The following is an 11666-nucleotide window of genomic DNA, read 5'->3' on the forward strand; positions in this document are numbered from 1 at the left end:
CCTTGCATCTACCTTCCATAGGCTTCCTTTTTGTGTTTGAATGTGTCCAGGAGCTCCTTGTTCATCCATGCTGTCCCTCTGGTATGAAGGACACCAGACCGTCCTGACATCCTCTTCTTGGGGATGCATCACTTCTGAGGTTGGAGGAGGTGATTCTTGAGTATTAACAAGCTTTTATGTGCCTCTCTTTCTTTATCATTACTCCTTGATGCTCTACCAAATAGATCCCTGAACAAGTCAAAGTCTGCTCTCCTGAAGAGAGTGAGCTTGCTATGTGCCCTCCTTGCTGCCCTAAGGATCTTGAACTCCACCATGTCACGGTCACTGCAGCCACAGCTGCCCTTGAGCTTCATTTTCCCCACTAGCCCCTCCTTGCTGGTGAGAACAAGGTCCTCCTGGACCGCTTACGCCCTGCTGTATTGTCCCTCCAACAGATATCAGGGTATTTGAAGTACCTCACGAGGACCAGGGCTTGTGCATATGAGATGTACGTGACAAGAAGTGATTGAATAGAATAGTACAGTTGGTAGGGAACTACAATGATCACATAGCCCAGCTGATTGCTTTTAAGCTTTTGATATTGAAGTGTGTGTGTGGGGGGGTTATCATGTTTGTCTCTTTGTATCTTTTTATGATATAAAGATTTTAGTAATAAATTTGGGTTTGAAACAGTTCCATTTAACTGAAGAATTTTTCTTTACATCTAAAATACTAATTTTTATTCTTAATGTCAGTTTAAATAGTTACTTTATTAAAAATTCTATTTTGTTAAATCAATTAGTTGACTTCAGTTTCTCAGTTCATGTTTCTTTTTAGGGTCTTTATCAAAGAAAATCTCATATACCCTTGTCCTTTGCCAAGTATCCTAGCTGCACTTATTGCACTAGGACACATCAGTGCAAAGATTCATGTTCATGCAACTAAATAGAAACAGTCGTGCTTTCTGTCATGTTGCCACTCACTCTTGGGAGCAGTGTTCCATTTGTATTGTAAAGGTATTTCATGGTCTTTGAAACACACCTTTCCTTTTTCCAGTAAAAGCATCTTTTTCACCTATTGCAGTGCACCTGTGAAATTTGGCCAAAGTTAAGCAAGTTGGCCAAGACTGCTGTGTGTGGTGCTGAAAGATGGCTTTGTCTTCCTCTGCTGGCCCTGTCTGTGAGCAGTCTGTCTTGTCTCTTTATCCTCCATGTTTCAGTGTGCTTGACTGGTGGTAGCTTGCTTCAGAATTTGCTTGACCAGTATTTTGATAGGAAGTATCACTAAATAATCTTAAGAGTTCAGGATGAACTGGTGCCCTTTGCAGTATTGCTGTTCTGAGGTTATGTCAACCTATCTGGGTTTGCTGCAGCATTCTCCTGCTAGAATGTGAAGTTCAGTTTTTCAAAGTGTATTTTTCTTTACTTTTTTCCTGTCATTTTTGGGCTGATAATGAATTAATTTCATCCCTGCTTCTGTCCAAACCTATGGGTTTTTTTTTAAAGAAACTGAAAGTAAGTGTTGACCTATGCTGGTGTACTCCTGTGTGCACAGGAATGGAGACTCTCCATCATCTATGAATTTGCCAGAACCACTGGCTAGGGGCCTTACAATCCATTTTTAAATGTGATAGGTTAAAGTAACTTGACCATATCCTGAAGCATGCTAATGGTGAGTACTTGCATATCTAAAACAACTTTGGATGGCCTGTGATAAGTTCAGGTACAGATAAGAAATAAATGACTCCATAGTCTTACCATTACTTTCGTCCACGTGTATCAGGAAGTCTTAAATAATCATTGTTTACTCAAAATATTGCTGTGCTAAATAAGACCAAAAAGCTTTAGGAGTTACGTTACAAAATATATATTTTTTTATATGTTTTCTGACAGTTATTTCTGTGTTGTGTTTTTTTTTTTTTCCCCAGCTAAATGGCCTTGATGGTCGAGAAAACTTAGCTCGAGATTTGGGAATTACAGAAGCTGAAGATACTGTGGGTGGTCCCCTGTTGTTGGAGGTTGTTAGAAAATGTCAACAGAAAAAGATTTCAGGCAGTGGAGAAGTAAGTAGTGTTAACATGTAATTTATTTCTTCCTTCATAATTTGTTATTCATTTTCATTTCAGTGATGAAAAATAAACTGAAATTAAGAACACTTGGCTAATGTAGTATTATACTGTTTCAAGTCTTCATTACATTAAGTTATGCCTTCAACATAACTTATCAGAAGACAATGCTGAAAGATAAAGATTGTGACTGTTTCTAATGCTACCTTACTACTCTACTAATATTGTGTTACCACAGAGTGAACCCAGATAAACGTCACAAAACACTGTGTCATTTTCCAATTTCAGGTGTGGTTTGATAATACTTTTAGCTGTATCTGTTTTCTTTAGCATACTTCTAATTTTAATATGACTGAAAAGCCTAGAACTGGTTTTGTCAGAAGCTTTAGAACTGTTCTGATAATGTATGTATTTGTAATATATAAAAGTCTTTAAGTACTTGAAGGCATTGACAGTAATGTTTTAATGGAATATATTATCTAATTGTTGAATGAAATCCAACCACTAGTATTTGATTAGTCTCTGTTGTGCTTCTGGCTTGAAAGAAAATTATCTGTATCCAAGATGCATTCAGTACCCCATCAAAAGGTTAAATTAGACAACTAGACAATTATTAGACAATCAAAAAAACCCCTAGACAATTAATTAGACAATCTATGACAACTAGAAATAGCCATAGACTTCCTAACAGCATCGCGGTGTCACAGTTTGCATACTGTGTGAGTGAGGATGGTAGCCATGTGTCTTGTTGGATGGTATTATGACAAAATTCAATATATTTTTGATAAGTGATTATGTGAAACTTCTTAGGAGGCTCCAGTTCTAAGTGACAGCCTGTGCCCCACAACAAAATCTGATGGAAGGTCAAGTACACACCCTATACCAAGTAAGGTAAGGTTGGTTATATCTAATGAAAAAGCTACATAATATACATAAGTAAAAGAGAGAATTCCTGTGAAGCTGTGGGTATGATAGTGTTCTCTTAAATGATCCACAAAGTCCTGTACCCTTCCGACAGGGAGGGTGACCACATACACAGGGGCTCTGTGTGACACAGACAGGTTGGAGCTAACTTGTCTGTTTATTTGGCAGCTGGCTGATAGCTGCTTGGGATTGATAAGATGTTAAGATACATCTGTCTTTGTGTTGAGACATGTGACTTTCTTTTCTCTGTTGCTTCCTGTTAGTTAATACAGATTTTTTGCTAACATCTTCCAATCCTCTAATACTCCTTTACATTTGACTGGAGCTGATCAACAGATTGAGAATTATGAGAAAGTGTAGGGCATGGAAAAGGGCATGATCACTTAAGCTTCTTTTCCACAAGAAACCAACTACCAGCAACACTCACGAAAAGCAAGCAAGCAAACAAACAAAAAGAACAAAAAAACCAAAGCAAACCAACCATAACTCCAGTACTAAAGTTTCTTCAAATTTGTGTTGTAATCTGATCACACATAAAGCTTTAATAGCTTTTTTTGAGATTACTGGAAATAACTTAGAAGCTAACTCACTAATGAAAGCTGAGAGATATAATACTGCATGGATTATTTTGTTACTTTATTCATTTGGGAGAGGGAGTGAGAAAGATAAAAGAAAATAAAATGACAGCTCAGTTTAGATCTGCTTAATTTTATTCCAGTTGTTATTTTTTGCCATGCAAACCCACAGAACTATACAGTTTGAAAAGCAAGCTTCATTTCAAGCTTCACTTCATTAATTGCTGTGCTTCTTAATAGTACCTTAAAAGCTAGTATTTCTGTAATCTTTGAATGGAAATGGTAATAATTTCAGACCTGCTTTAGGAGATAATTGTTGCTTGGCACTAGCTTTTAAAACAAAAATCTACTATAGAGATCTGAATGCTGATTAAATATCACTGTTGCTTCATACCTGAGCCCCTGCTTTTTGTCTTATGGTGGTTCTGAATTAGGTAAGAACAACTACTGAACAAAAGGCAAAAATGCCCAAAGCTCTGACAAGGACAGACATAAAGGAGCAAGATTCATACCAGGCAGAGGATGGAGCAGCCTTGAGACATATGCATGTACACCCAGAGAAACACTCATGAAACCTGGTTCAATTCACAAGCTACTGGAACTACTTCTTTTCTTCCTCTAGACGAGTATTCTTTTCCCGAGGAAAAGCCTATAACAAATACTTAGCTCTCCTCTTTCTGACCTAGCTGGTGGTTTTTCAGCAAACCTATGAGGTGAACTGGTTCTGGGTGTGACTTGGCAACCAACCAATGTAACACAGAAGGGAGTGTGCTAGGAGAGACTAAGACTACAGTTCTTGTCAGCAGCAATTACATTTAAGTGCAAGTGTGAAACCACACTGTGACTTATTTTAAACACCTTTAGTCTGAAACCCAAGGTAGGCATGTTGCTCTTCGAAACCTTAGCCATGGTAATCCTATCACTGCAATTTGAAACTGGTTATTTCACTTTAGCAAAGCTTTACAATATATGAATTCAAGAAAAGGCCAACTGTTGTTCTTGTAGTTTCTCAGATGAGATGGCAGCAGCTTGTTCCCCCAGGGCCCAAAATAGAAAAGTAGCTGTAATTTACTTTTTACTCCAGTCATTAAGCTTTTTACTTTCAGCATTTCTGTTCCCCTAGGATAGATTAAAACATTGTTACTACCACTTAGTTTTTCTTGCCCTAGAAGAAGTGAACTGCTGCCAGCAGTTGAATGTGGCTCTGTGACTGAGATAAAATACCCTTCTTAGACCTTTTTCAACTTTCATGGCCTAATTAAAGTTTGAAATTTTAATTCAGAAGGCTGAAGTAAAGTTAATGACTGATAAAGAAATACTTGGGTCAGTGCAACCTTCATATTGGTTATCTGGATTAAACAATACTGTTGATTTTGTTTCAAAACTGTTGTTATTCTTAGTGTGCAGAAAGGAGGGTAATATAATAAATAGATCCCTTCACTGGCTTAATTTTAATAAGTCTAAGGGAACATAAAAATTGCAGTACTGCATGTTAGGTAGCAAGATGCTATCGTTTAAAAACAGAAATCTGTTTTTTTCACAACAGCTTGAATATCTAAGTAAATTTGAATATTGTTCTTTGTTTTGCAAAGATGTGACTTGAGCTGTAGTACTTCATGTTAAAGTTAGCATGTAGAATAGTCCTTACATGCTCGAGTATCTGGTAGGATGGATGGGTAAGCATGATACAAAGACTGAAAGTTATGTACTTTGAAAGTATCTTGTGTCATTTTTGCTTTTAATATTTGCAATGACAGTGTCATAAACTGCAGTTGGTTTATGCTTGCTGCCTTAAAACGTAATGCTATGTTGCAGGGAATACCATTTAATATGGAAGTTTGAGTAATTTGCATGGGTTTAAATTGATTTCTTTTTAAGACAATGGCTGAAACTAACGTTGTTTATAGATAACTTGTAAAAATATCACTGATAAAGCATCATGTAACTTTCAGGCTTTAAAGCAAACAAACTCCCCTATATTCAAAGCTAGGAAGTAATCTGTCTGTAGATGTCTTTATTTGATGATCATCATCTTTTAAAATTGGTTGCTTTTGTAGTAGAGGTGATCTAAATAGCAAAGCAATACAGAGGATGGAACAAAATTTTATAATGGCAGCAATGATACAGAATGCTTTCATTCTAAAGTGATAAAAATAACTTTCTCCTGTGATTCCCAATGATACTAATAAATTCCCGAAACGTACTAATAAATTTGAGTTAACTTTTTAAAAAGAGATGGTAGGTGTGTATTAGATGTAGTGTGTGTATGTTACCACTTAGAGTATTATAAGACCTAAAAACTTACTCCTTTCACTGAGAGCTGCTTTTCTTTCAAGGCTGCTGAAACCACTCAAAGTGATACAAGTGTCTCATCAGGGGAAGCAAGCAAAAGAAGCATTCATTTTCTGCCTAATGAAACAAAACTGGATCCTCAACTAGAAAACAAAGACTTAAATACCAAAGAAAAAAGTGCTCCAGGTTTGGATGAAGATGATGTAGACGCAGATTCGTTTTTTGACGATCCTATACCCAAACCAGAAAGAGCTTATGGCTGGTAAGTAACATGGATGTTCTACTTAATAGAGCTTTATTTTGTCTTTAGTGTGCTTTGAGATCTTGCTAGTGTTTGATTATTCGCACTTGTGAATGCAAGTGTTTAGATCCGTTCTGTAACAGTTCGTTTCTGAAATGTGCTTACTCTGATTCTGTTCTTTGAAATGCACAGTGTCATCTGGAATCTCTTGGATGTAGCATCAGTGGGAAAACCTGCATCATTTTAAGGTGCATCTGTCAGACTATATAATAAGCCCAGCCTATTTCTTTGGTGGAATGAACATATATGAGACACAGACATCAGCGTTTCTTCTTGCAGCAGAGCTGCAGTGGTGATCATTACTAAAGGAAGTGGATGGTGACAGGAATAGTGTTTACATATCTATGGCTTTGTAAGGAGTACAGAAAACCTGGTGAATGTGTAAAGTGGCTCCATAGTCTGTGAGAGTAAAGGAAGTTTTCTCACAGCTAAGGGTTTCTTTTTCACCTTGTAGCACCTTTTCACCTGTAGCACCTTGAAGACACTTCTGTGTTTTCAATAAAGTGTTATTTCTGCATATGCCAATTTTGCAGATGCTTTTGAAGGGCATTTTTAAATTTTTTGTCTACAGAGTCTGATTGAAAAATACCATTTAAAACAAGAACCAGGGACTGAATTACACAGCAGCTTTGTTATAAAACTGAAAAACCTATCTTTGGTGACCATGTTGAGTTATATTAAAGCTTAGTTTAGATATCTTCATTGAAAAATGCTGCAGGATTGTTCCATGGTGTTCCTTTGCTGTGCTTGAATAATTACAGAATTGCTCTAGCTTAGTAAGTGTTACTAGAGGAGGTTGCAGAAGCATTTGTAAGGCAATTTTGCAGTAGTTCTCCTTGTGTTGGCTTTTTCCCTCAGCTATGTCAATAGTGGGCAGAACAGCATAAATTTTTTTGTATTATTGTTACGTAGATGCTTTCTCTTGGAATGGGATCATTCTGGTACAGTAGAATGCCAGGTAAACTAATGGACTCTTTGAGAAAGATTATTTATAATACGCCTTTGGTTGGATGTATTTGATTGGACCAGAATTCTTTTTCTCAGAGCAGTGATTTTTTTCTCTGGAAAACATCGTGTGGTACAAATAATTCTACTATGGTATTTTTTTTCTCTTTTTCTTATTGGAAATACCAAGATTATAACTGTATCTGAGTTCATTTACTCCTCCTTACTCAAAAACTCATTTAACTAGCCTTTAACCAAAGTCTAGCCATCATAGCAGGTTGATCTGTGGCCAAAAAATAGGTTTAAGGTGTAACCTGGGAAAACTAGAAAAGGCTGGGAAAACTTTTGGGTAATAATAACATTTACTAATTTCGTATTATTTGAACATTTTCATATACAAGAAGGGAAATTCACTTTGAACTTGAGTAATATGATTTCTTTCAAAAGACTATGCAAGAAAAGGCTGTTAATTATTCAGTAAAATAATGATTTCTTTCTAGTAGAAATTCCCTATAGAAAAAATTATTTCCAAATTATGTGTCTGTAGTCGCAAGTCTACCAAGTAGTAATTTGTACCTTATAATGTTACTGTATTATAGTAATGTTCCATAATAAAGTTTGCTGAATAAGTTAATAATAAACAAGCTAAGCAACTAATTGTAATTAAGCTGTCTCTGCTGAGTCTTTCACTTCTACCCTCCTCGCAGCTCCTCTAGAGGAGAAAAACAAATGTATTCTTCAGGTGAAATCCTTTTGTGGTACGTTGTGGTGGTGTGTCTGAGTCCCAAGGGATGAGTAAGTAGGAGAGGCACTAGTGTCACTTGGTTTGCAAAAACGTAAATTCCTTATAGGAGCTTTGCCCGTTCTTTTAAGGAGGGTACATTAAAGAGGAAGGGAGCAAGCAGTTTGTGATGATGTAATGATATTGTGGTGGTATAGATTCAAATGTTGACCCTTAGGAGTAGAATCACAGTAACAAATAGCTCTGGTAATATTCAATGTGAAAATCTTGATCTTTTTTCAATAGTGTTTCTTCATACCGAAGTAGTATTTGAACTCAACACTTTAAATATGTGAAAGGAATAGGTAGTAGCCAAGTGAATTTTTAACATGATAATGAGATCTATCGTGCTATAACTGATTTTAATAATTTTGTCATAATATTTTAATAATTTTACATAATCTTATTTTAGTTGTAAAACAAACTAATTTAGGTACTGATTTATACGTGAATTTTTCTTCTTTTGACTGTATTTACATGTGGGGATAACAAAAGACCCCTTGATAAAAATAGTAGTGCTGATGAAGGTGCAGGAGCTCTGTGAAAAAAGACAGGGAGACATATTGGCATGGGTGAGAAAGTGACTTTCTTACTGAATGTCTTGCCTGACATTTGTACCAGTAACCTGTCTACGGTTTTTAAGACTGCAGAATGAATAGTCCTTTACCCTTGCTTTTTTTTGCTGTAAGTATTGCTGTTCTAGTTTTATGACAGTAAATAGAAAAGAAAGTCATTGCACAGGTCTGTGGAGTACTTGTTTATTTGATTTGTTTCAGGAAAACTGAAGCCGATAAAGCGGGAGGCCTAGCATCCCTTTCTGATGCTCCACCTCAAAAAAGTGGGTTGAGCTCCCTGACTGGTGCACCTTTGCTAAAGGAGTCTGAAAGTAAGTTTTCACATGTTTGTGTTTTGGTGAATGTAGGAGATATTTCCTGTAATGTAGTGAATGATCTACACATTCTGATGCAAATGTGATTAAGTATGTGGCCCTCTTCTGATTATAATGTGCTTTTTTCACAGAGTGGTCCCATACTGGGTTTGATATATTATGCTACCATCGAGGCAATTTATGTTTTGGAACGTGGAATGCTTATCTACGCTCCTTCTTTTTTTTTTTTTTTTTATATAAAGCAGTTTTCAGGACTATGAAGTTCTACTGCTCAGTTTTTAACTGAAATTAACTTACTGCTTTGTGTTGTTGTTTTACACAGGTTAAGGATATTTGCTTTCATGTTGCAAAACCTGATCCTGAATAGTGGGAGATCATCTCCCTATGCTACTTATGTTTTTAAACATTAGCAGAGTTCAGACCTGAAATCTGGATGTAATATTACTATATTATAAAATTATTATGAAAGAGCACTTGTTATAAATGGATGATGAGTATGTTTAAGTGGGATCTTATTAAAGAGTCACGGGGCAAATTTCTGATATAATGCTCTTGTTTTGTTACAGATTCGAATAGAAGCTCTGTTTTGAAAGACCTGAGGTTGGTGAATGCAAAACTGGGATCACTAGAATTAGGCAAGTAACTGTTAAACATGAGGAAGCTCTGATATTTTTAACTGTAAGTTCTGGCTTGACTTCTTAAGCGAGTCTGAGAAACTGAAATACACATATTGAATTAAAATCTTCAGCTTTATTTCAGTTACTCTAATACTGTTGTGAAACCTACTAGAGTTAAGAGCAAGATCTGATATAAAGGAGTACAGAAAAGAGGAAACTGGTGGATTAGTATTTTACACGTGCAGCAAAAATTTAGTTCTGTGCATACGTTTGCTAATATCAAGTGATAATTTTTATTTTCTAGGTTACTAAGAAAAGAGGGGAGTTATATTTGTGGAAAAAAAGCCAGACAAGTCTTACTAGTTTTCAGTGGCATATTTACTTGCCCTCCAATTGAAAGTTGCCTTGTAACATTTAGGAGCAATGTGAATATGATGTGATATAAGAAGTATCAGCTCTCTCTCAAAGTAGACTGCCAAGAATTTAAATTTTGTCTTCAGCAATGTAGTCAACATCCTGAGAGTGTATATTCAATTTCAAAACATTTCGTGTAAATGAGATTGAGATTAATTGATGTCAAACATAAACTCGTTTTCCTAAGCTGCACAAGTAATTTAATCTGCTCTCACTGGCCATCAAACATATGTTTTGGAGCAGGAATAGATTCTTGTTTTGCATATCCTGAAGAGAAAAGTTGTTTGATTAATACCTTTTGAAAATTATTTAGGAAATGGAGATGACGATGAGTATGCTGATGACTTCAACAGGTAAGAGGAGGATGACACTGCAGTAGCATAGTATTTCATGCATTATAAGCATATCCATTAGCATATTTGAATTATTTCATAGTATTTTGGCTAGTCACTATTACTGGAGTCTTGTCAGTATCTCTGAACTCCTTTGAACTTCAGTTTGCTAATTCAATGTGTATAGTAACAAAATTAAAAAAACAATCAGATCCTTTTTGGGTTGGGAGTAAAAAGTTCCTTAAAACTCTGGTGCTAACTTTAAGATAACATGTTGCTTCTTCATGAAAGGTGCTTGGTGGTTTTTTTTCCTGAATGATGCACATAGCAATGTTTTAACGCTAATTATTGCTATTAGGCAATGAATATATGGTGTATGCTGAAAGAGTCAACTAAAAATAAAGCATCATGAGTCATAAATCAGTAATAAATAGTAACAGCCTTATTCTTATGATGTGAAGATATTGGTGTTGTAAACTACAGTGCTGAGGCCTAAGTAGTTACCACTATTTATCATGGCTTCATCTAGCTAGAAAGCTTTTAGTTATGGATTTTTAAGTAACTTGATATTTAACTTGCTAGGAAGTGAAATCCCAGTCATCTGTCAGTGGAAGCGAATGTAATACCTGGATGTTCAAAAAGGAAGTCTTATTTCTGCATTTATGGTTTTCTTTCTCTTCAGTACAAGTCATCGCTCAGAAAAAAGTGATATCAGTATTGGTGAAGAAATAGATGACATTTCTGTGGAAACGGAAGGGTCAAATGCCAGTGATAAAGTATGACGCATTTAAAATTGTTCTTGACATTCTCCTGATCTTGTCTTAACTTTTTTTTTAAACCTTCTGTGAAGGAATGTGTCATTATCATAGGTTCCTAGGATATGTGTTAAGGTTGTGTTGTTTATGTTCTGTATTTTTACACATAGTATTCCTGCCAAGTTAGATGTTACACTGAGTAAAAAACAAAATAAAACCCCACAACAATTGTTCAGTAGCACAGTTCACTGTCTGTTTCTAGGCATGTAAAATGTATTAGATTGGTGCAGTATCCAGCATAGGAAGTCTTATCCCTTTATCTCAAGATGTGCCTGAGCACCTCCTCAAGGAGTATGAAATCTCACTGAAAGAGCTTGAGGCCTAAAGGGTGGGATGCTCTATGAATGGCCAAAAGAAATAATGCTTAGTGTTTCTCTGATTTCTGAGTTTGTAATTTTATTTATTTTCTAGCTTGAAGGCATCACGCAAGACCTTACCATTTCTCAGTTAAGTGATGTGGCAGATTATCTAGAAGATGTGGCATAGAATTGGACAGCAAAAATGTTTCATTGTGCTGGACTAGAAGACTGCTGTGGACTGCTAATTTCAGACAATCACTCTTTGCTGGAACATCCACTCCCTATTTGTGCCTTGTGTTTCAAAAAGACTGTAGGTGGAGAAGGCTTTTAAATATTCTTAACAAGAACTAAATGAAATAGTGTGTTTCCATTTGAGTCTGCAATCAGTTATTTTCTTCATTTGGTTCAACTGAACCTTTTACAGCAGAAGGTGGATTT

At 35.9% G+C, this 11666-nt stretch overlaps 1 protein-coding gene across 1 annotated transcript; it reads left to right on the forward strand.

Moving 5' to 3' along the window:
* Positions 1-1906: 1906 nt before the first annotated feature.
* On the forward strand, positions 1907-11415 carry FGFR1OP (FGFR1 oncogene partner; the record flags this gene model as incomplete). Its single annotated transcript, XM_010136315.1, has 8 exons — positions 1907-2041; positions 2855-2935; positions 5880-6097; positions 8639-8748; positions 9318-9386; positions 10096-10135; positions 10797-10890; positions 11341-11415. Coding segments are annotated over 8 exons (822 nt in total), but the record flags the coding sequence as incomplete, so codon positions are not given.
* Between the last annotated feature and the right edge of the window lie 251 nt (positions 11416-11666).

The sequence above is a fragment of the Buceros rhinoceros genome, unplaced genomic scaffold, assembly GCF_000710305.1.
Source record: "Buceros rhinoceros silvestris isolate BGI_N320 unplaced genomic scaffold, ASM71030v1 scaffold5235, whole genome shotgun sequence".
In the NCBI taxonomy this organism is placed as follows: domain Eukaryota; kingdom Metazoa; phylum Chordata; class Aves; order Bucerotiformes; family Bucerotidae; genus Buceros; species Buceros rhinoceros.